This window comes from Pleuronectes platessa, chromosome 9, assembly GCF_947347685.1.
Source record: "Pleuronectes platessa chromosome 9, fPlePla1.1, whole genome shotgun sequence".
In the NCBI taxonomy this organism is placed as follows: domain Eukaryota; kingdom Metazoa; phylum Chordata; class Actinopteri; order Pleuronectiformes; family Pleuronectidae; genus Pleuronectes; species Pleuronectes platessa.
Window position 1 is genome coordinate 27,616,063 of NC_070634.1, and position 25,835 is coordinate 27,641,897.

General features: G+C 44.5%; 1 protein-coding gene and 1 long non-coding RNA gene across 3 annotated transcripts; one reads left to right on the forward strand and one right to left on the reverse strand.

The window, feature by feature from the left end:
• The first annotated feature begins 271 nt into the window (after positions 1-271).
• Positions 272-10,675, forward strand: orc1 (origin recognition complex, subunit 1). The gene is made up of 17 exons (XM_053429850.1): positions 272-497; positions 1,189-1,316; positions 1,995-2,167; positions 2,492-2,942; positions 3,067-3,367; positions 4,583-4,645; positions 4,986-5,093; positions 5,443-5,686; positions 6,328-6,434; positions 6,879-6,980; positions 7,069-7,240; positions 7,396-7,503; positions 7,949-8,098; positions 9,246-9,365; positions 9,451-9,605; positions 9,685-9,772; positions 10,069-10,675. The coding sequence occupies exons 1-17, from the start codon at positions 403-405 to the stop codon at positions 10,261-10,263; spliced, it is 2,760 nt and encodes a 919-aa protein (XP_053285825.1). The 5' UTR covers positions 272-402; the 3' UTR covers positions 10,264-10,675.
• An 11,090-nt stretch (positions 10,676-21,765) lies between these two features.
• LOC128448562 (uncharacterized) lies at positions 21,766-22,987 on the reverse strand. Of its 2 annotated transcripts, XR_008339762.1 has the most exons (3): positions 22,972-22,987; positions 22,697-22,749; positions 21,766-22,505 (listed from the first exon to the last, which is right to left on the reverse strand). It is a non-coding gene; the product is annotated as an uncharacterized LOC128448562 (long non-coding RNA). The 2 variants fall into 2 exon arrangements; XR_008339761.1 differs by lacking the exon at positions 22,972-22,987 and having other exon boundaries at positions 22,697-22,965.
• Between the last annotated feature and the right edge of the window lie 2,848 nt (positions 22,988-25,835).

The window sequence follows — 25,835 nt, forward strand, 5'->3', positions numbered from 1 at the left end:
CTAATACTGATAATAATACCAATAAACTCAGGTAAAGGTGAGACAACTCCAGAAGCAGATTCAGCACATTACTCTACATATTTAGATGTGTAAAAAATTTTCACTTTCAAACATTAAAACACATAAACATAAACATTAATCAACTTTCAACTTTACAGTCACTAAATCCTTCTTCAACCTGTACATCATTAGTGTTGACGCTCCCACTCCGAGGCCGCAGGTGGCACCAGTGGGAGGAAGTCGGTGGTTACAAAGCGGAAACTACGCAATTTTGGCGCGAACTGCTGTCCGCTGCGGTGGAGAGTGAATGTTCTGCGGAGTGTGTGTCGTTGTGTTTATATCTGTGTTTCGTGACGTTGTGTTTATTTCGGTCTTTCGTGTTGTTGCGTCGCAGGAAACGCGATGAAGTATTTCACCAGACTCAGAGTCCGCAGGGTTTACACCTGGCGCGGGAAACCGCTGCGATTCAACAGGAAGCTGAAGACGTTCGAATATGGGTGAGAACCAAACTCTCCTGTTTCACTTGAATACGTCTCATGGTGTTTGTTCAGTAAAGAACTGAAACATAACTCAGATCACATTTTTGTTTATTATCTCATAGTTATTGATTCATTCTGTCAACAGATAATCTGTCAGAGTTTAACAGTTTGATTATAAAAGTCTGTTTCCAGTTTCTCCACTGAGAACATTTACTCCATCAGTAACTTTAACCAATTATCACGTGGTTTTCAACTTGGCTGCATATAAACACATGTAAGGCTGAAAGTTAGTGTAGTGACGTCTAGTGGTGAGGTGTCATGTCTTCTTCTTATTGGTGAGATCAGTCACATGAGGGTGGGAAGCAGGAAGTGTGTGATGACACGTGACAGAACATTAAAGTGCTGCTCAGAACTTGATCTGTCTCCATCCTGTTCCTTCACAATAAGAGGGATCCCACTGCTCCACGTCGAGCCCTCTCGTTCCACACGTTCCACAGTGACATCACATCACAGTCGTTTTGGGTTAAACACGTCAATTCCATTCTTGACCTCACGTATGTCATTTTATTAAAGTCGAGGTTTAAACAAATCAAACCTTAAGACTTTTTTGACCAATGAGAAACTTCCAGAGGACGTCAGGTCAGCAGCTGTGAGAACCACTGAAGGAGCTGGACCCAGTGTGATTGTTCCTTTCCCCGTGTTGTCTCAGCTCTTTGTCCATCAAAGTGGACGGTCTCCCGAGGACCACCATCATTAACGCCGGCCAGCACATCCTCATAGAGGGCGAGGACGAAGACAACCCGTACGTGGCCAAAGTCGTCAGGCTCTTCGGTGACGGTGAGTCCGACAAGATGTTCGAGTCTGGATCAGAAATACGTTTGTGTGTGGTTTTCCCAGAAAAAGCAAACGATGGACAACCACGTGTGTCTGGATGGTCTAATCTAACAGATTGGATTGGCTGAGTGGTGTCACTTGAGATTATTTATAATACATGTAATTCAAAACCACCTGATTTGTCCCGGAGGCCATTCTAAGGCACAGAGAGCATTTCAACACAAGTCAGAACAAGACATCAGTTAAATATCCGTGCAGTACACTGAAATGATAAAGTAAGAGAAGTGTATGTGACTGTAAAGGGATGGTGAACACTGTTAGAAGGCAAATACATACTGAATGCATCAAGGATCCAATACATTGAAGTAATACAGACATAAATGTAAAGCACCAGGTAGCAGCAGCTGTAGCGTATGAATAAATATACAGATTATGAACAGATGAGGTTAATACTGATAATGAAGAATATATGTACATGTATGTAAGTGCTCGGGGAGATTCCTGGGCTGCTGCACCAGTGGCATAAAGGCCAGAAAAGCTGTGTGAAAACTAATTCCTTAAATGAACACTAAAATTGACAGGAAGCTGCGATGGTCAAATGGTTCTTTCAGTTTTAATCAGACTTGGATGTTGAGGGTGACGTGAACGCAGCGTGAAGACCGAGTGTCTGGTGTGTTCCAGAGAGCGGGAAGCAGAAGAAGGCGGTGGTCCAGTGGTTTGCTCGTGTGTCCGAAGTGCCTCTGAGCAAACTGAAGCTGCTGGGCAGGGAGCCTCACCCTCAGGAGATCTTCTACTATCAGGGTCGCAGCTGTGACGACGAGGTCAACGCTGAGTCCATCCTCAGACCTGTGCAGGTAGAGAGGGGGATTCAACTGGTTGTTTACTTCTCCTTTAGTTTAATAGTATGAATGGAGGGAACATCTTCTCTAATCTGCTGTGGAGCTTTACATGAGCCTTTTCCTGATTGGACAGCACTAACATGGAGCAGGGACAGGGTGGGGGGGGGAGATGTGGAGCAAATAGTCGGGTCCTAGCTGAACCTGTGACACCTGCAGGACACCTCGAGCTGAATCTCATTCAGCCTCACAGCAGAGATCTCACGGACAGATTTTAAAATCCTGAACAGAAGAGCAGTTTTTGATTTGTGTGACCTGAGCCTGAGTCCTTGTCCCTCGAAGGTGAAGCACCTGGACGGACCGGCGCCGTTTCCCGACTCTGACGATAAGGACACTCTGTTTGTGAAGCTGTCCTGGGACTCCAAGACCTTCAAGCTGGTGGAGTCTGCTGTGGTGGAGTCTGCGTCTGAACCCACGCCAGCATCCTCTCCCCCCCCCTTTCCCAAACCCTCCTTGCCCCCCTCGCCCCCCCGTTCCCCGCCCGCGGCAGCTCCAGCGTCTCGAGGCCCCTCCCGACGCGCCCTGCCCACACCGGACCCTTCCATCATGCACAGAGCCTCCTCAGGAGAAGTGAGATACAGAAGAGCCACCATGAGCGCCGGCAAGGCCAGCACCGCCGAGGCCGAGTCGCTGCACTCCACCTCCAAGCTGTCGGCCTCCAAGTGTCTGAGCGCCAAGAGGAGGTGCTCCTCCGCCTCGACGCCGGGCGTCCGCAAGAAGCTGCAGCTCAACAGTGAGTGTTTCATATGATAGAGTCACTCCTGGGAATCAGTAGATTTCAGGTCATTACTACTGGTTTGTTTCTGCAGACTCGACTCCTCCAGGTTTTCCTCTGACTGTTTGCTTGTCGTTGTCAGGTCCGGAGAAGATGACGCGAGAAGACCTCGTGGACCATCTGCTGGACGAGGAGCTGGAGTCTGTGATGTTGGCGCAGAGGCTCTCGTCCTCTCCTCCTCAGGCCCACAGCCTCCCCCACAGCCTCACCCCTCTCAGCAAGACCCACAGAGCCCCCAGCACCCCCCTCACCCACCGACTCGTCCCCCTCACCCACCGACTCACCCCCTTCAGGAAGACCCTTGGAGACCCGGCCGGCGAGGACGCAGCCCACCTGAACCCTTCTGACAGTCCACCATCTTCTGCGAGAGAAGACTCCACCAGGTCGGGCCTCTCACCACACACACAGACACACACACACACACACACAGACACACACACACACACACCTAACTGAAGGAGGATTATACTTTATACTCAGTTTGTGTTGCTGTTCAACTGTTGTGTTTCTAATGTGTTGTTCACATTACACATATTATTATATATAACATCGTCATCCTTATTCTTAAGACTTATAAGACCTTGTGGATTATTTTCAAGTTGAAGAATGACCTGTCAAGAGAAAAGCAGGTCTCAAGTGATGCAATCCAAAGAAACTGGTTAAAACTGGTTTTAAAATAATACCAACTGGTTTACTTTGGCTTAAAATTATGTAAACCTAAGCTTACTAGTTTAACTCAAAGGAAAGTGTACTTAAATTGGTTTATAGTTGTTTAAAATGAGAAATATAGTTTAACTGTGAATTTAAACTGGATTAAACCAGAGAAAAACGGTTTTGCACTGGTGTATTTAAACTGGTTTAAACCAGAGATAATAATTGACAGTAAATAAACCACCGACTCGTTGGTGCCTCTCAGTCCTCAGCAGCGTGATGTGATGGAGGCAGAGTTTCTCACCGGCTCCCTCAAAACACCACGAAGAAGAAATGACACTCCGAAGAGAGACCTGTCCACCAGGGGGCAGAAGTGAGTCTGACCCGGCAGGACTGGTGGCTGAAGCACAACTGTTGTGTGTTTGAGTTTATTCTGCTGCCTGGTTAAAACCCTGAATTCACAGATTATATAATAATTATATACATAAATACTTAATATATATATTCACATGCAGGTGTAGTGGGAGCACAGATGCACAGAACTCAGGCTCCGCCCACACTGATGCGTTTGAACACGTCTGCGTCATCGTTTACTAAAGTCTCAGTTTGTGTTCGTCCAGATTCAAACACAAACCCAAGAGTCTTCAAACTAAAACACGACCAGTTTACACAAGTCTCTGATTCAGAGGAGGAGAACTCAACCATATCAACGATCATGAGTTTAAAAACCCAACGTGTCGGTGTGGACGGACTCTTACATGGAAGTGTCGGCCCCCCCGATGCTCAACGAAGAGGTGTTTCAGGAACACGGATGAAGATCGTGAACGTGGTGGTCTGGAGTCAGTCTCAGTTTTCAGGGACTCATCACTTCAGGGTGAAGGGGGGGGGGAGCGATGTCACATCTGATGTCATCACTGGTTCTGGTTCTGAACTGTTTTCGTCCTCAGGGCTGCGACGCCATCTCGAAAGAAGGAAGCGAAAACCCCGAGGGAACCTGCTCTCGCTGCTCTGTGAGTGTGATGTCATCATGTTTACTTACAGAGATGGGAAATTAATATATTAACATGATCTGTTTGAGAAGCGGTTCTTTAAAACCAGAATCTTCAAATGTTCATGTCTCTAAAATCAAACTCGGCTCAAACGTTATGTAAGTCAATCGAACACGATGGATGATAAAAGCACTGAAAATCTATTATAAATACAAAATCAATAAAAACATTATTTCTTAACTCTCCATCAGTGATTTGAACTTTGACCTCTCCCACCCAGTCTCTGGTGGCCCCAGTGAACGGGACGTCTTCAGATGTGTCACTTCTCCACCATGACTCTGTAAATGTCTGATGTCCTCAGGGCCGAGGTGGACAACGAGAACTCTCCCATGCTGCCGAGCGCCCTCACGCCGAGGAGCTCCAAGAGGAAGTCGGCCCAGCTGGTGTCCTCTCGCATCAGGAAGCAGCTGTGAGTGACTGACCAGGAGGACGTTTGATCCAGTCTCACTTTCTAGTTCAGTTGAAATGGAAACCTGGTGAAGTCCAATCATCTGTCAAATTAATACCAGAGAGCAAAGTCAAGGATTCATTTATCAGTGATAATACCAACAAATTTTTTTTTTCAGCTTCTGATTCGTGAGGATTTACTGTTGCTGAGTTTTATATTATTGTACCTTTTGAACTGGGAATGTGTTCAATGGGTCTTTATTTCACTCTGTTGATTCTTTGTCACCCATCAAATCAAATTTCACACCATTGTTCACATTTGATCTGGAAAACCTCAGGTGTTAAATTTCATTTGTTTCCTGTTTGTTCAGGAATCTTCTGGAAAACCATCAGCTCTCGGACTCAGACGGAGAAGAAGAGGACGAGTTTGTCCCGTCGAAGAAGGAGCTGCAGAGCAGCAGTGAGGAGGAGGAGGAGGAGGAGGAAGGCCTGGATAGTGAGGAGGAAACTGTAGGGAAGAGGAGCCGACGCAATGCAGCCGGTTCTCTCACTCCTCGTTCCAAGAGGAAAACTCACGTGTCTACCAGGACGCCGCGTAAAACTCCCAACAAGAAGGTACGAGTCCACACGGATGAATCACTTCTGTTATGCTTCTGTTAGTGTTTTCTCTTATACTATATATATTATCTTATCCACGTTCTTGTTATATATTAAATCGTAACCTTTATATATCGTATTGGTCCGTTCTTGGCAATAGACAGTGCAGCGTCCACTTGTCCTCTGAGGGTCGCTGGGAGAGAGACGGGGTTCACCCGGGACACTTCACTGTCCAAACAGTTTAAAAGACTTAGTTTGTCCACAGGAGGTTTTATTTGTGTCACATGAAGCAGATGATTGGCTCGTGGGGGAGGAGGGGCCGGACATGTGTCCTACTGCTGTTTCTGGACTTCTCCAAGTCAAACATTATTTATTTAAAACTGAATTAAACATGTTTCTTCTCAAACTTCATTGTCCAATATTTTTTCTCATTGATCGGTTGATTCTTGATGATAATTGTTTGATTGTTTTAAAATAAAATACAATAGAGTGATAAACAACAACTGAACGTGTGTAAAAACTGAGCCTGAAACAATTAACATGAAACATCTTTAAAATGAAACATCTTTACAGAGAGACGAGCTCCTTCCCGTGGTCCAGCCTGGACTGGAATCAGTTTTTAAAATGATCTCTTGATGTTTTTACGTCTGCCTCAACAGATCACACCCGGCACGCCACGGACCCCCCGTCACGCCACTCCCAGCATCCCCAGCAGGTCCCTGCCCGCCCGATGTCCCGGTAATGTCCTGGAGGAGGCCAGAGCGAGGTGAGAGGAGAGTCCAGCTCCAACACAACTGTCTGTTTCATCGACGCACACTTCTGAAGTCTAAACTTCGTACAAATTTTAAAACGAAGACAATCGGTGATGAGATGATGATACGTCTCCACTTCCTTCTGTTGTATTCAATTCATCTAAGATATCTCGGATGCAAACGGCTCCATCTTGTGCTTTTGAAATCATTTGTCAGTATTGATTCTGAAGTGGAGCCAATTGTATATCGAGGTCCCGCCCACACACACATGCTCAACCAATCATGAATCACGTTTATGTATCATCAAATAACTAACTTAAATCAAACTAATCAGAAACATGAACATCAGTTTGATGAGAGCTGCAGCCGGCCACCAGGGGGCAGAAAGCCTCGTTGTGTCTGTGTGTGTTTGTGTTACACTGAGCGTGTGTTACATGTTGTTGTGTGTTCGTCTCCAGGCTGCACGTGTCCTCGGTGCCGGAGTCTCTTCCCTGCAGGGAGCAGGAGTTTCAGGACATCTACAGCTTCGTGGAGAGCAAGATCTCCGACGGCACCGGAGGGTGAGACCAGGCCCGACCCGTGTGACGCTCTTACAGCCAATCAGCCCCCCCCCCGGTTCACGCTGACCTGTTGTGCGCTGCCTTTCAGGTGCATGTATATCTCAGGCGTGCCGGGCACAGGGAAGACGGCCACGGTGCACGAGGTGATGCGCTGTCTGCAGCACGCCGCCGAGGTGGACGAGATCCCTCCGTTCCACTTCATCGAGATCAACGGGATGAAGATGACTGACCCTCATCAGGCCTACGTCCAGATCCTGCAGGTGAGGACGAGTTGGACGAGTAGGTTGGACATTCAGGTGAATGTGTCCTGGAGATATTCAGTTTTATGGACTTGAAACTCGACCAGGACTGTTGCTCTTAATCGTGTCAGTTAAATAAATCCGGCAGTACAGACACCGACTCTCTCCTCTTTCAGAAACTGACGGGTCAGAAGGCCACGGCCGACCACGCTGCCGCCCTGCTGGAGAGGAGGTTCAGTAACCCAGCGCCCAGGAAGGAGACCACTGTGCTGCTGGTGGACGAGGTCACAACCTTTACATGAAGTTACACAAGTGATAAATCTTCATTCCCATTGTTTCATGCGGCCTTCCTCACCAGGAAAACAAACAAACAAACAAACAAATACACACACACACACACACACACACACACACACACTTATTTAGACTTACACACTCAACAGAACCCAGTGGATCCATCCCAACAAATGAACTGCTCCTGTTTGTTTGATTAATAAGTCTCCAGTTGAAACCAGTGAACTCTTAACAATCATCAATCAAGTCTACAAACAAATCACACACAGAGTGTAAGGATGTGTTAGAAACCGATCGATTGTTCACACACTTGTTTGATCCTGTCGTTATTTAAACGATCAACATAAGTTATTTTGTTGTGTTTTGTCTTGTGCGTCAGTCAAAGTTGTATCTGTGTGTGTCAGACTGACCTGCTCTGTGTGTGTCCTCCTGCAGTTGGACCTGTTGTGGACGAGGAAGCAGAACGTGATGTACAACCTGTTCGACTGGCCCACGCGCCGCCACGCCCGCCTGGTGGTGCTGACCATCGCCAACACCATGGACCTGCCGGAGAGGATCATGATCAACCGGGTGGCCAGCAGACTGGTGAGGGCAACACACTCCGGATCAGGATCGTCCCTGAGACGTGTCCGGTGGGACGACTAGAAGTCCTTATAACGTGTGGGTGGGGCGGTGTGGTCTAGGTGGTAGAGTGGTGGTTCTTCAACAAGAAGGTTGCCGGTTCAAACCCCACTCTTCCCTGTCTGCATGCCGAAGTGTCCTTGGCAAGATACTGAACCCCTAAATGGCTCATAGATGTTGAGTGTAATAATTGTAAGTCGCTTTGGACAAAAGCGTCAGTCAAATGACATGTAATAATGTAAAAAAATAATGTGTCCCACTTGTTTCACAAAGAACCATAAATACAAAAACCTTTAACTCTACATTCAACAGCACTCGTGCGTCTCAGGCTCCTCCCACATGGAGGGCTTAGAGCGTCCACATGAGTCAGTGATGCTGATATCGTTTAGTGTGAAACTGAGACCTGATTGGTTCTCATCAGTCACCTGACTCGACCAGCAGACGTGAACACAAAGCGTCGCTAACACTTCCTGTCAGTAACAGTTCCACCTCATCGGTTCCACCTCACCTCAGATTTCCCCCCATTGACTTTTCACCTCCTTCCGGGGAGTTTCCGTTATTAAGCAACACACTTCAGAGGAGACGATCAAGGTTCAAGACTTTATTATCAAATGCACAACACTAACATGAAGAGTCTCCGGCTCTCTTCTAACAATGCTCAAGTAACTACAACCTATAAAATAAATTAGAAATAGTATAAAATAGAATATCAAAATTTAAAATAGAAAATAAAGTATATATATATATAAATATACTACAACAATAGTGCAAATATGTCACAGAGAGGAGTTTAAGAGCTTTGTAGTCTGTGATGGTCTACTTCCTGTTTCCATGAAATGACCAGTGTAGGTGCACGGTCATGTGATGTTGGGTGTGTTAGTCTGGATCCAGATGATTTCTGATACTGAGCTGAAATGCTTGTTTGATGAGGTCGAGGTTTGAATCCGAACATATCAACATGTTTCTGTCTGGAGTTGTTTCAGTTCACAGACGGATTTGACTCACAGGGATTCACTTTACGTACATTTATCTCTTTATTTGGGAAGTTTATCTCTTTGGTGAAGTTTGATCTGATGGACAATGGGACCTTGTCCCTCGTGTGTGTCTCCAGGGGTTGACGCGGATGTCCTTCCAGCCGTACAGCTTCAAGCAGCTGCAGCAGATCATCATGTCCCGGCTGAACAAGGTGAAGGCGTTCGAGCAGGACGCTCTGCAGCTCGTGTCCAGGAAGGTACGTGAAGCGCCCGGCGGTCCTCTCGCCTGACCCCAGATCAGGCTCAGGCCTGTCCACTCACAGCCGTCCTCTCCTCTGGCAGGTGGCCGCGCTGTCCGGTGACGCACGCCGCTGTCTGGACATCTGCCGCCGGGCCACGGAGATCTGTGAGCTCTCTGCCGCCGCCCTGGTGGGGATGAGCCACGTGATGGAGGCGCTCAATGAGATGTTCTCCTCCGCCTACATCACCGCCATCAAGTAGGATTCTCACTCTGGTCACATGACTGAGATGTGAAAGGAGCTTTAATGACAGGAAGTGACCTGTGTGTGTTTCCAGGTGTGCGTCCGTGCAGGAGCAGCTGCTCCTCAGGGCCGTCATCACGGAGTTCCGTCGACTGGGACTGGAGGAGGCCACGTTCCAACAGGTCAGATCCAACACATGAAGAAGAGTCTGAAGAGACGTGGAGACTCAGACGTCTTCCTGTTCCTCACATGTTCTTCAGAGTCTTTATTTACCTGCAGAAGGAAACCGTCTTAATTTCTACTCTGTCGGATATAAAACTGTTTATTCGACTGATTTTATTAGTTTGACGATAAAAATCATCTGATTTGTTTGTTGGAAATTTAAATCGGTTAAAGTTCCTTCAGCTGGTGTAGATGTTGAACTGGTTTCTAGTGGTGGTATGTGAAACCTGATCCTGGTGCTGTGTGGCTCCCTCAGGTGTTTGTGCAGCACCAGGCTCTGTGCCGGGTGGAGGGGCTGCAGCCCGTGGGCGTGTCCGAGGGCCTGGCCGTGTGCCAGCGCCTGGGGGCCTGCCGGCTGCTGCTGCTGGAGCCCAGCCGCCTGGGAGTCCTGCAGCGGGTCCGCCTCAACGTGAGTCAGGACGACGTGCTCTACGCCCTGAAGGCCGACTGAAGGACACACCCGTCAGGAGGACTCCACCTCAGGAGACATGTGGGACAGCAGCTTGGTGCTGCATGAGAATGATGTCACTGATATGAATAATGACAAAGTTGAGGGTGGCTGATCCAGATCCAGATCCAGATCCAGCCTGAACTGAGACCAACTGAAATCCGCTGTTTTTATCGTTTGAAACTGACCCAGAATCAGTCTGGTGTTTGAAGTGTTTCCAGGACTCGACCACCGACTCGTGTTGTTTACATGTGATGGTGTTTTCTTAGTGAATCTGACTTTTTACTTCATCTTTTTTTAGATGGGAGAGTTTGTGATGTCCCCGCTTTCAATCTTATTTAAACAGAGATTTTAGTTTTTTTAATATTATATAAGTGATAATCTGTTTGTGTTTCCATACTTGAATATGTAATAAAAGTCCATTTTTTATCTGAAGCCCTTTTTTTATTTACTCACTGTTGCACTTTCCCTTCGCTGCAGTTTCCTCACTTCCTGTTGCTGTGTGGACGAACCGCCCCCCCCCCCCCCCCCCCTCGATCTCTCAGCCAATCACAACATGTCTGACCGATGCAGGTTCAAGAAACACAATCCACATGATTTAAAACTTTACAGCTTATTTCTGATTCCTCTCGACTAAACAAATCAATCAGCAGAAAGTATCTTCAGTCATTAAAAACTTTATTAAACTTGTACAAAAATACAATATATTCATGGTTATTGCTTTTGGCCTGACGGAGTTCCACCAGACCTGCCAGAGAAACATGTTAAAACATGTCTGGGCCCTTAAAGGGTAAAATAATGACACAAAATGTCAAACGTGAAGCAGGAAATCATCTTTCTCTTATGTTTAAATAAATATCCAAATATTCATTGAATCTCCCTATAAATAGCTTATTGAAGTTGATCATATTTAGTGGTTCAATTTGGACATGTCAGTCGTAAGAGGATTCTTCATTCAAGTTCGATCTCGACCGTTTCTTCAGGAGCAGCATATGAAACTGTGTCTTTCTTTCTCACACATCTCGGTTTACAGATGCACAGACACACAACGACAGCGATGGCAACAGCGAAGACACACAGTCCAAACGTCACACTGGTCACAGACCAGTCGACAGTGAGGGAATCCGAGGTGGGGTTCACTGGATCTGGACAAAGTGGAAATTCATGAATTATTGTGACTATCAGAGGACTGATATCTATGAAGGTGTGAATTATTCTCTTCATTATCTCAATCACACCTGGTGTGGTTCTACTGTAACCGTGAACTGAAACTCTCTCTACTCACCGCTTTTATTTTGGCTCTGCTCCGGGAGACGAGTACAGTTCACTGTCAAACAGAGAAATTAAATCAGTTCATATGTTAAAGATAAGACTGTTTATTAACTGTTCCTGTATTTCTCACCTGAGCAGTTGGTCATCACCTGGACCTGAAGACAAGGGACAGTGTCAAGTTAAAGAGAATCGTGTCTCATTGACTTGCTCCTACAACCCGTCCTGGATCTGGAGAATGTGTTTCTGATATTGAAGCTGTTCTTTACCCCTGAGCACTGTCTTGTGTAGAGCAGGAAGTGGTAGCAGGTCTTCATGGTGATGGACTGGTTGGTCAGAGCCTGCACCAGAGTCTCATTTATTTCAGAGTTGAGAGCGATGACGGTTTTCTGAGAAACACACACATAGACCAATCAACAGAGTTGCACAACCATTGAGTCTTCTTTGTTTTTAGCTGAGTTCCAAACAAACTGAGTGAAGGACACACAAAGACTGTCACTGATGTGCAGGACTCACATTGACGTCCTCCCAGCTGGTGTCACAGGTGGAGTCATGTGGCTCAGACAGCTCGTACATGAAGGATCCATCCAGCTGCTGTGTGACGCTACAGGTTGGATGTGAGGAAACCAGAGGAAGCTGAGACATCCACAGAGCAGCAACACCTGGAAACCAATCACAAGGTCACAGACACTTCAGTCACCATAGTGTAATCCGCTCCTGAGTCCAAGGGAACTATTGTCTCACGTTTGATTCCCTGGAGGTGTTCCTCACAGCCACCTCCACCTTTGACCACCGTTACCTAATCAGCTCATCACTGAGTCAAACTGAATGTTTGTACCAAATATGTTTCCATCAATAGCTGAAGTATCAAGCTCAAGAATCCATGGATCAATAAAAAAACACGTTTACTGATCAATACCTGAACAAAACAAGCCTCAACCAGGAAACTGGAGGAGCAGAGCCACAGAGTTCACGCTCCTCCAGTGACAACAATAAAGACGGCTCATGTTCTTACTTAAATCATGTTGAAGATCTTTTTACAGTAAAAGTGATTGTAAGAAGTGAAGGAGGCGTGGCCATCACGACTCACTCCCGTCACTTTCACCTCTCAAAGTCTGAACAGGATGGAGAACAGAAGATGTTGCAGCTTGTTAAGATCTTTGAGACAAACAGTGCTTTGTGAATATGAGACAATACAAATCAAATGTGATACATTCAACTAACAATGATCCTGTTTATTATCAAATGAATCCACTGTTTACTTTGTGCCATCTGATAAGGAGAATGATGAGTGACAGATTATTCAGATTATTAATGTTCAGGTAATCTTCTGAAACTAAACTCTCTCCCCTCACTCCCCCAAGCCATATCCTCCAGTCTGACAGGAAGCTGACCCCCCCCCCCCCCGCCCCTATCAACTTTCATAAGAAAGAGACGTCAACAGTGTCCCAGAGACACAGAGACACAAAGACACAGAGACACAGAGACACAAAGACACAGAGACACAAAGTCACAGAGTCCCAGAGACACAAAGACACAGAGACACAAAGTCACAGAGTCCCAGAGACACAAAGACACAGAGACACAAAGTCACAGAGACACAGAGTCCCAGAGTCCCAGAGACACAAAGACACAAGAGTCCCAGAGACACAAAGACAAAGACACAAAGAGACAAAAGAAGAATAAATAACAAGTCTGTTTCTGGCAGTGATTTCAACACCTGGCTCAAGTCTCCAGGAGTGTGTGTGTGTGTGTGTGTGTGTGTGTGTGTGTGCATAAGTGTATGACACAATCAATAAATCGACAGCGGACCACCACACACACACACACACACACACACACAGTGGGGTGGGTGTGGTGTTTTACTATGCGTGTGAACTTCACCTTGAAGGTTATGTGCAAATGGGACATAGAGACAGATGATGACCCCCCCCAACACACACACATACTAATCAGGTCATTGCTGGTTGTTGTATAGTAGTGGGTATAATGCCTGTGTGTGTGAGTGTGTGTGTGTGTGTGTGTGTTGGTTGGCACAATACGATGCCCACTCCCCCGTCTCCCACAGTAACCACCACACTGACCCATGTGGGCACGACGCCCCAATAAATAAAGCTACTTTATCTTTATCATTTTATCAACACAGTCTTATTGTTTTCTTCAATTATCTGAATGTGTAACGGCAACAGAAATGCGGCTCAACCCAACCGTCAATCAAATCTTATTTTAATAGATCATTTTCACGAGCCACAGTTTGCCTAACGTGCTCTGTTCTTCACCCTCAGATAGAAAGAGGAAACATGACAACAAAGAAACCACAAAGCCTCAGAGACATCACTCTGTTTCCGGTGGGTGCAGGGTTCTAACAATCACTTTACACCTTTAACAAATACTTCAAAATGATTAGTAAAACATCCACTGAATGATGCTGCTGCATGTTCCTCTCCCAGCCAGACAAATAAATATATGTACAGCATTGATGAGAACGTGTGTGTTAGTGTGTTATGATCCTCAATGTTTAAAGAGTATGTGAAAGTTGTGCGATCAATGAAAGTTCATGTGTACACCTGAGGGTTCGTGAACGTACCTATAAGGATCCATCCAGCTCCAGGCATCTCTTTAATGGATCCTCAGGTCTGGATCCTTCAGGTCTGGACTCTTCAGGTCTGGAACTCTTCAGGTCTGGATCCTTCAGGTCTGGACTCTTCAGGTCTGGACTTTTCAGGTCTGGACTCTTGAGGTCTGGACTCTTGAGGTCTGGAACTCTTCAGGTCTGGACTGTTCAGGTTGGACTCCTGGGAGAAAATGACACTAGGTGAAACCAGACTGACTTCAGTGCGGTTGCTTTGATTGGTCGAGTCCCATAACGTGATAATTCATGTCATAAATTATTCATAAAGGTGACAAGATCTCGCCACTTGGACGTGCCACAAGGGTGAGTCATGGGATGTTGGGAAATCAAAGAAGAAATAACACACAGCAGAGGACACACAACGTACCGACACACACAAGAGAACACCTCACAAACGTCTCTCACAAAGAATCACCAACAACTACGTCTGACACACAAAAAGCGATTATTTCTGCGACTGCAGCCGGAACAGAACCAGAGGAAATGCCCGGGGAAGCCCCCTCTCTTAAACCACATGACGTAACCTCCAACATCAACACTGTCACGTGAACCCGGTTAAACACAAGATGAACGAACTACACACAAAAACTGAAGTTACGATCTTCACCTCGTCACGTGACGCTACAGTTTGGATGTTGTCTGTTTAGACACACCTGACACATGTGTGGAATGAGTACACAATTAAAGATGGTGACATTTCATCATGTGGTGGCAAAAATCATGGAAATCAAAAAGTATAGGATTCATATTTGATCATTGATATCATATATAGAGGCAGCCCAGAGAGCTATAGGGAGACTTGCTCGCCCCCTGGTGGCTGGCTGCAGTATAGGTCAGAAACCCCGCCTCCTCCATGTTAGCAGATGGGACATGGACCAAACTGAGAGACTCAATGCAAATAATGTTTGTGTCTTTACCTCCATGAAGGAGTTTGTGTTCTCAGCCCAGTCAATGTGTGAGTTTGTGAGTCAGCAGGTTTAGTGTTAATTATTATTGCAATGTAATGACTAGACAAAAACCACTGCACAGATTGTCACAGACACACACAGACATGTTTACTCACACGTGAAGCTACAGCTCCCTCTCCTGGTCACAGTGAGGAGGAGCAGCCAGAGGTTCATCTCTGAAGTGAGTTACACATTTTAAATGCTTTGGATGCTTCGATGTGAGTCTATATAGTCATTGTATATAACAGTGTGGTGGGGGGGGGGGGGGGGGGGGGTGGTCATCACTCAACGTGAGTCAGGACGACGTGCTCTACGCCCTGAAGGACGACTGAAGGACAAACCCGTCAGGAGGACTCCACCTCAGGAGACATGTGGGACAGCAGCTTGGTGCTGCATGAGAATGATGTCCCTGATATGAATAATGACAAAGGTGAGGGTGGCTGATCCAGATCCAGATCCAGAACCAGCCTGAACTGAGACCAACTGAAATCAGTTGCTTTTATCGTTTGAAACTGACCCAGAATCAGTCTGGTGTTTGAAGTGTTTCCAGGACTCGACCACCGACTCGTGTTGTTTACATGTGATGGTGTTTTCTTTTACTTCATCTTTTTTTAGATGGGAGAGTTTGTGATGTCCCCGCTTTCAATCTTATTTAAACTGAGAGATTTGTTTTTTTTTAAAAATATTATATAAGTGATAATTTGTTTGTGTTTCCATACTTGAATATGTAATAAAAGTCCATTTTTTATCTGAAGCCCTTTTCTTTATTTACTCACTGTTGCACTTTCCCTTCGCTGCAGTTTCCTCTCTTCCTGTTGCTGTGTGGACGAACCGCCCCCCCCCCCCCCCCCCCCTCGATCTCTCAGCCAATCACAACATGTCTGACTGATGCAGGTTCAAGAAACACAATCCACGTGATTTAAAACTTTACAGCTTATTTCTGATTCCTCTCGACTAAACAAATCAATCAGCAGAAAGTATCTTCAGTCATTAAAAACTTTATTAAACTTGTACAAAAATACAATATATTCATGGTTATTGCTTTTGGCCTGACGGAGTTCCACCAGACCTGCCAGAGAAACATGTTAAAACATGTCTGTGCCCTTAAAGGGTAAAATAATGACACAAAATGTCAAACGTGAAGCAGGAAATCATCTTTCTCTTATGTTTAAATAAATATCCAAATATTCATTGAATCTACCTATAAATAGGTTATTAAAGTCGATAACATTTATCGGTTCAATTTGGACATGTCAGTCATAAGAGGATTCTTCATTCAAGTTCGATCTTGACCGTTCCACTAGGACCAGAATATGAAACTGTCTCTGTCTGCCTCACACATCTCGGTTTATAGATGCACAGACACACAACAACAGTGATGACAACAGCAACAGCGAAGACACACAGTCCAAACGTCACAGGGTCCAGACACCGGTCGACAGTGAAGCAGATCAAGTCGGGGTTCACTGGATCTGGACAAAGTGGAAATTCATGAATTATTGTGACTTTCAGAGGACTGATATCTATGAAGGTGTGAATTATTCTCTTCATTATCTCAATCACACGTGGTGTGGTTCTACTGTAACCGTGAACTAAAACTCTCTCTACTCACCGCTTGTTGTATTTTGTCTCTGCTCCGGGAGACGCGTACAGTTCACTGTCAAACAGAGAAATTAAATCAGTTCATATGTTAAAGATAAGACTGTTTATTAACTGTTCCTGTATTTCTCACCTGAGCAGTTGGTCATCACCTGGACCTGAAGACAAGGGACAGTGTAAAGTTATAGAGAATCGTGGCTCATTGACTTGCTCCTACAACCCGTCCTGGATCTGGAGAATGTGTTTCTGATATTGAAGCTGTTCTTTACCCCTGAGCACTCTGCTCTGTGGAGCAGGAAGTCGTAGCAGGTCTTCATGGTGATGGACTGGTTGGTCAGAGACTGCACCAGAGTGTCATCTCTATCAGAGTTGCGGGCGATGACTTTGTTCTGAAACACACACACACATAGACCAATCAACAGCGTGGCTCTAAAACTCGTGACTAAAGATGGACGGCAAGATCTCTATTTCCCCCTGGTGGCTGACTGTGGTGTAGGTCATAAGCCCTGCCTCCTCCATGTTAACAGATGGACCCAAACTAAAAAGTCACATTAGATGATGGTTTCTGTCATATCCAGTGGATTTAAGAAAGTGGATTTATTGCCGAACCGTTGAATCAGCTTTGTTTTCAGCTGAGTGTTCTAAACAAACTGAGTGAAGGACACACAAAGACTGTCACTGATGTGCAGGACTCACATGGACGTCCTCCCAGCTGGTGTCACAGGTGGAGTCATGTGGCTCAGACAGCTCGTACATGAAGGATCCATCCAGCTGCTGTGAGACACTACAGGTTGGATGTGAGGAAACCAGAGGAAGCTGAGACATCCACAGAGCAGCAACACCTGGAAACCAATCACAAGGTCACAGACACTTCAGTCACCATAGTGTAATCCGCTCCTGAGTCCAAGGGAACATTTGTCTCACGTTTGATTCCCTGGAGGTGTTCCTCACAGCGACCTCCACCTTTGACCACCGTTACCTAATCAGCTCATCACTGAGTCAAACTGAATGTTTGTACCAAATATGTTTCCATCAATAGCTGAAGTATCAAGCTCAAGAATCCATGGATCAATAAAAAACACATTTACTGATCAATACCTGAAAAAAACAAGCTTCAACCAGGAAACTGGAGGAGCAGAGCCACAGATATATATATATATATATATATATATATATACATATATATATAGTTAGATAAATCTGTCCAACAACAAAACAAATGAAACCAATGTAAAACTAAAGTCAATTTCTGGAGGAATATCAAAACAGTGTGTAAATTGAAGTTAAATATAATTTTCTCGTTTCAAGTAAAATAATGTTTACCCTAAAAAATAAAGAGCTTTTAAAAAAGTCATCTTAAAATAAAGTGCTTAATTTCACCAGTGTTCACCACCAAGCTGTTAAATGTTCTAGTTCCAGTTCTGACACACGTCGGCCTCCCAGTGAGGAAACCTGACAGCCAGTCACAGAGTGGAGTTGAACTGATTCATGTGAACCTGACCTCAGACCTGCTTCATGTTTGTCTTCTTCAGCTCACTGACTCAACACAGTCTTATTGTTTTCTTCAATTGTCTGAATGTGTAACAGCAACAGAAATGCGGCTCAATCAAATCTTATTTGAACAGATCATTCTGTGACCTCCTCTGTTCTTCACCCTCACATAGATAGAAAGAGGAAAGAGGAAGCTGGAGGTTCCACCCACTTCACCTCAATCCATATCACATCTTTAACAAATACTTAAAAATGACTAATAACAATAAAACATCCACTGAATGATGCTGCTTCATGTTCCTCTCCCAGCCAGACAAATAATATGTCCAGAGGTGTAAAGTAACGAATTACATTTACTCAAGTTACTGTAATTGAGTAGTTTTTTGAGTAGTTTTTGAAATGGGTATTTTTACTTGTACTTATGTAGATTTTGACTGAAGTACTGTACATCGCTACATTGGAAATTACATCCGTTACTGAGTTAAAAAAAACATAGTTCAAGGCGCAAAGCAATTCTCAGTGCAGTGGTAGATGCTGCAGAGTGGATGGTTCCCTCACGTGCACGTTCAACATATGAAAACTGATCGTAAAGTTCACTGTTCGCGAAAAATATGCGCGACATGCAGAACACTGCACAGGGAGCCACTGCAGAGCGGGTTCCGACCCCGGGCTCCGGCGGAAGAGCGACTTGTTTACTGCTCCGCAGTACTTTGTACACCTCTATGTACAACATTGATGAGAACGTGTGTTTTAGTGTGTTATGATCCTTCATGTTTAAAGAGTATGTGACAGTCGTGCGATCAGTGAAAGTTCATGTGAGCAGCATGAGGGTTCGTGAACGTACCTAGAAGGATCCATCCAGCTCCACGCATCTCTGCTCCGGACTCTTCACGCTTATAGCAGAAAATTGTCTGTTTGAGCCGGTTTGAGCCTCGAAGGTGGAGTCATTTGACCCCGATGCCAGCCAGAGCCATGATATCAACGCGCACACGAAACGCCCACTAATATAAGCAGACGAACTATTTGTGCGCAGGCTTCAGCAGTTGCTCATGATGTGGTGCGTGTGGGAGGCAGACGGGTGCAGCGGGGTCCAAAAGTGTGAAGTATGAATGATAACTCCGAGGTTTCCGGGAAATTGTCACATGTTAAGCGGGGGGTGTTCCCTCAAACAATAACCCATGGTAAGAAGTGCAGAGGCTTGACAGTCAGCAGAAAAACAAAAGGTGACTCTGGATCAGTGGCCTAGTGGGCAGTTCCATTGATACCACGTTAAATGTGGACCACATCAGATCGATTCCCGTGGTGGGATTTCTTTTATATTTACTCTGAAGATGACACTGACACAAATTGCACTTTATTTTTAATGATGATGTTTCATGAAGCGTCCTCAATTGCCTGTATCACCACACCACAGTGTTTGTGAAAATACAACAAAGTATAAATAGTTTTATTATCATTTATCACTATTATAATTTATGAGTTGTCATAATTACACAGGGAACTTTATTTGCTCCTTCGACTGACACAGCTCCAACTAAGCACGCAGCCACCTGACAGAAGAGAAGAAATACACAACACGTTGTTAGACAATGGAGACGTTAAGTTAGTTTCCCAGATTTGCCTCGACCCACGTGTGTCATGTTGACAACACACTCGACACACTTCGGTAAGATCATGTGTTGATTTCACACAGATAAACAACACTTGTATTAAAGAAACTACGAAAAACAAACACACCCGTTCTGTGACGAGCGGTTGTGTTGTTTTCATTGTTTACATGTGCCTGTTGTTTGGTGCGTTGTAATGATCACCAGCGACAAACACAAGCACTTTGCGTGGAGCTGGTCACGTGTGTGTGTTCTTCATCATAACTCCCTGTGTCTCCTGTGAAGAGGAGCGGCAGATTGTGAAGCCTGGTATTAAGTTCAGTTTATTCTGTGTTCAGACGTTCACCAGATGATCTGGGCGGTACCTCAAAGCACATCTGGTGATATCTGCTGACAAATCAAACAACGAGACATTTATCTGACGCAACATGCAGATCTCAGCGGCTCGTGACGTAGTGACATCGTCATCAGGCCAGAAGCTGATAGTGCTTCCGCTCGTGGTTTCGAATCAGTAATGTTCAGCAGATCAGCGCACTTCACACACAGGCGCTTTGTGACGATGACGAATCTGACACCGGCTCTGACACCGACACTCCACATCTGGAACAAGGTAAACATATCGCCAGTTGATATGGCCGCCAGTTAAACTGGAAAATCCGGAACAGCACCGGAGGGAATCCCCGGGGAAGCCCTCTCTCTTAAACCACGTGACGTAACCTCACACAACAACACTGTCACGTGTCCCGTTCCCCGGTTAAACACGAGGTGAACGAACTACACACAAACACTGAAGTTACGATCTTCACAGCTACAAGGTATGAGACAGACGAAGAAGACATGAGCCCTGGAGACAGTTCAGGAGAAGTTCAGTCACATAAGTAGAGGATGATTATTAATCTGCAGTCTTATGAGTTATCAACTGTCCACTTGGGTCTTGGGTCAGAGGTCAATATGAAATGTGTGATTCTGCTGCAAAGGAGGAACGGATCTCACTGGTAAAACTCTGATGCACTGGTTTAACTGAACTATCCCAGTATGCCTCACCAACCATCAACAGACACAATGGTTCCTACTGGTGTTTTAATCAGGGCCGGCCCTGGTAAAGTTGACCAGAAACCCCGCCTCCTCCATGTTAGCAGATGGGACATGGACCAAACTGAGAAAAACTCAATGCAAATAATGTTTGTGTCTTTACCTCCATGAAGGAGTTTGTGTTCTCAGCCCAGTCAATGTGTGTGTTTGTGAGTCAGCAGGATTAGTGTTAATTATTAATGCAATGTAATGACTATAGACAAAAACCACTGCACAGATTGTCACAGACACACACAGACATGTTTACTCACACGTGAAGCTACAGCTCCCTCTCCTGGTCACAGTGAGGAGGAGCAGCCAGAGGTTCATCTCTGAAGTGAGTTACACATTTTAAATGCTTTGGATGCTTCGATGTGAGTCTATATAATCATTGTATATAACAGTGTGTGGGGGGGGGGGGGGGTGGTCATCACTCAACATCAGTCAGGACGACGTGCTCTACGCCCTGAAGGCCGACTGAAGGACAAACCTGGTCAGGAGGACTCCACCTCAGGAGACATGTGGGACAGCAGCTTGGTGCTGCATGAGAATGATGTCACTGATATGAATAATGACAAAGGTGAGGGTGGCTGATCCAGATCCAGATCCAGATCCTGCCTGAACTGAGACCAGCTGAAATCAGTTGCTTTTATCGTTTGAAACTGACCCAGAATCAGTCTGGTGTTTGAAGTGTTTCCAGGACTCGACCACCGACTCGTGTTGTTTACATGTGATGGTGTTTTCTTTTACTTCATCTTTTTTTAGATGGGAGAGTTTGTGATGTCCCCGCTTTCAATCTTATTTAAACTGTGAGATTATTCTTTTTTTTAAATATATGACTGATCATTTGTTTGTGTTTCCATACTTAAATATGTAATAAAAGTCCATCTTTAATGTGAAGCTCTTTTTTTATTTATTGTGTGTGGTAGGTAACTTCCCAGGAGATCAATCAATCAAACTTTATTTGTATAGCCCATATTCAAGAATCACAGTTTGTCTCATAGGCTTTAACATGGTGAGACATCCTCTGTCCTTCACCCTCAACAAGAGTCAGGACAAACTACTAAAAAACTCTTAACAGGTACAAATACACAGAAACCTCAGAGACACATGTGAGGACCCGTCTCCCAGGACGGACACAAGTCAACAGATGTCAAGTGAAGGAAACATCATCAGGATTAAAGTTGTTAGCAGCATTGATGAGGGTAAACATCTTGAAGGATAACTTCAATACTATATGTTAATCAGTCCTGCTGCATCATAGTCTCTGGTCAGTAACCAGCAGGACCATGATCCACCATCCAGACCAGATCCACTATAGTCCACAGTCATTGTCCACTGCCGCCAGTTAGGATCCATCATCATCCACCACCTCGGCCCTGGTCCACCACCATTATATGACGCCAACGCGACACAGGATCCACCATTACCACTACGATCAGCCAGTGTAACCAGTCTCTCTCTGGTGATGGTTTTCTCTGCGTTGTGTCTAAACATGGATGAGGACCAGGACGTGTTCGTTTCTTGACACAGGACTTTTATTTCTGTTCAGAGGTTCAGCAAAAGAGCAGAAAACATTCATCATTTGGTCACATGCCGGTCTCAGCCAGATCTAGAACATTCTAATGTCTAATAAAAACAAAAAGACCTATATAAAAAAAAGAATAAGTTCCAAAATACTCAAAGTATTCATAAAAATAAATAACAAAACTATAATTTACAATTACCTTTGAATGTCTCACATTCAATCAAACACATCATTAAAATAATCAAATCTTCTATTTACAAAATCAACATGAGTCTTATGCAACAAAACATACCTGTTCAGAGGTTCAGCAAAAGAACAGAAAACACTCATCATTTGGTCACATGCCTAACAAAAAAAATACATAGTTCAGCAAGCTAGCAAACTTAATACATGTTTGCTAGCTTGCTGTAACACTCTGAACTAACTCAAAAATGAAAATAAAGCATAAAAGATTGAAGCAACTCGACTTCTATGATCGTATGAAACACATGACACATTTTAAATAACTTACAGATTACTTAAATTACAAACTTTACACATTAGTGTCGCGCTGTAAACGATACGTACCGGTCTCAGCCAGATCTAGAACATTCTGGTGAAAACCGGGAGGATAAATACAATAGCCACTCGCGACCAACAGAGGGCGCCAAACACATGTGAAACACACAGTACAAAATCATTAATTAACAAAAACAGAAAGATTTCTGGCGGAATTAAATAATACTTTTAATACATGCTACACCAGCACGATATAGAATCCGCCATTCTGGATCCAACATTGCAACATTGGATCCGTGTGTCATGTGTCATAAATTCCTTTGCGTCTTAGCGTCATCAGGTATTTTTTGCCTTGTAATCAATGATACAATGATACAATGATACAGGCTGAACCTGAGGCTACAATGAGGCTCAAGGTAAATCTGACTGACTACTGGTTTGTATGGTAGAACGATGAAAACCATGTGACCCACTCAGTAGATCAGACATCAATACCTCTATTCCTTTTTGAACTAAACGCTTCCTATTTTAAAACATAGAATAAGTTACGTTCTGCCGCACTAATTAGCTCTAACTATAAGCTTTATGAAAAAAGGAAGGTTTTGAGTCTACTCTTAAACAAACAGATGGTGTCTGCCTCCCGAACTGAAAGTGGTAGATGATTCCACAGCAGAGGAGCTTCATGGCTGAAAGCTCTGGCTCCTCTACTTCTAGAGACTTTAGGGACGACAGCCTGAGTTCTGGGAGCGGAGTGCTCTAGTGGGTTGATAAGGTACTAACAGCTCTTTAGGGTAAAAAGGCGTCAGTATTATTCAGGGCCTTGAAGGTGAGGAGGAGAATTTTAAATTCTATTCTAGATTTAACTTGAAGCCAGTGTAGCGATGCTCATACTGGAGAGATAAGACACAGACTCATGCTGAAGGCCTCTTCGAGCTCCTGGTGGTGGGAGACACACCCAGTCAGATTTGTGGCTCTAATGTCATCTTAACAGTTTCACGAGCAGAAATAGTGTGCATAAGCAGAGATAATATTTAGTGTGGTATAATGGTAAAATGTTCCATTACAGGCCTTAAAGGGTATTGACACAGAACAGGTTGTTGACATTTCCTCTTTGATAAAATTTGTAAATAAAGACACAAAACGTCAAATAAAATGAAATGAAGCAGGAAATTATATTTTTCTTTTGTTGAAATGTTTTAATATCCTTTAAAAAATAGCTTATTGAAGTTGATAACACTTATCGGTTCAATTTGAACATGTCAGTCATTGATGATTATTGATTCAAGTTGACCATTTCACGAGGAGCAGAATATGAAACTGTCTCTGTCTGCCTCACACATCTCGGTTTATAGATGCACAGCCACACAACGACAGCGATGACAGCAGCAACAACAACAACAGCGATGACAGCAGCAACAACAACGACAGCGATGACAGCAGCAACAGTGAAGCCACAGAGTCCAAACCTCTCATGTTTCTCTGTTCGGTCGCCAGCGGGGGGGATCGAGTCGGGGTTCACTGGATCTGGACAAAGTGGAAATTCATGAATTATTGTGACTTTCAGAGGACTGATATCTATGAAGGTGTGAATTATTCTCTTCATTATCTCAATCACACGTGGTGTGGTTCTACTGTAACCGTGAACTGAAACTCTCTCTACTCACCTCTTGTTGTATTTTGGCTCTGCTCCGGGAGACAAGTAGAGTTCACTGTCAAACAGAGAAATTAAATCAGTTCATATGTTAAAGATAAGACTGTTTATTAACTGTTCCTGTATTTCTCACCTGAGCAGTTGGTCATCACCTGGACCCGAAGACAAGGGACAGTGTCAAGTTAAAGAGAATCGTGTCTCATTGACTTGCTCCTACAACCCGTCATGGATCTGGAGAATGTGTTTCTGATATTGAAGCTGTTCTTTACCCCTGAGCAGTCTCTTGTGAAGCGCAGGAAGTGGTAGCAGGTCTTCATGGTGATGGACTGGTTGGTCAGATTCTGCACCAGAGTGTGATTTATTTCTAGGTGGGTGGCGATGACTTTGTTCTGAAACACACAGATAGACTAATCAACAGCGTGGCTCTAAAACTCTGTGGAATAATCCGTGAATTAGACCAAAATGAAAACTTCAATGTTAATAAAGACAGACGGCAAGATCTCTATTTCCCCCTGGTGGCTGACTGGTGTAGGTCATTAGCCTGCCTCCTCCATGTTAACAGATGGACCCGAATTAAAAAGTCAAATTAGATGATGGTTTCTGTGGTTTAAAGTGGATTTATTGCCGAACCGTTGAATCAGCTTTGTTTTTAGCAGAGTGCTCTAAACAAAATGAGTGAAGGTCGAAAGGTCAAAATGGGTCGGAGCTTGTTAATGATGTGCAGGACTCACATGGTTGTCCTCCCAGCTGAATGTACAGCTGGAGTCGTGTGGCTCAGACAGCTCGTACATGAAGGATCCATTCAGCTGCTTTGAGACACAACAGGTTGGATGTGAGGAAACCAGAGGAAGCTGAGACATCCACAGAGCAGCAACTCCTGAAAACCAATCACAAGGTCACAGACACTTCAGTCAGGGACACAGCTTCACATCTCTCCAAAATAAAATTTGAACAAGAGCATGTTCCATTCAAGAAGAGGTTATATATCAATCTACACTGTCGACCAACAAAATAAATGAAAACCAAAATAAAACTAAAGTCAATTTCTGGAGAAATATCAAAACACTGTAAATTCAAGTTTAGCAGTCTCTTGAAGCAGCCTGTACTAAAAAATCTGTATGTTTACTTATGCAACAAACTGTCTCTTGTACTGTTTGCACTTTTATCACTTTAATCACTCTGTTTACTCTTTAGAGAACTTTATGCTGTTGTACTAATAATCTGTATGTGTACTTAGTATTAGGAAATGTCTTGTGTTATCTGTTGTGCCTGTGCACTTTAT

Bases quoted from the DNA above. Each gene is read 5' to 3' on its own strand.
- orc1 (XM_053429850.1), top strand. From the start codon at position 403: ATGAAGTATTTCACCAGACTCAGAGTCCGCAGGGTTTACACCTGGCGC. The intron at 4,646-4,985 runs GTGAGTGTGATG...TGATGTCCTCAG, and splicing joins GAACCTGCTCTCGCTGCTCT to GGCCGAGGTGGACAACGAGA. The intron at 9,606-9,684 runs GTAGGATTCTCA...GTGTGTTTCCAG, and splicing joins GCCTACATCACCGCCATCAA to GTGTGCGTCCGTGCAGGAGC.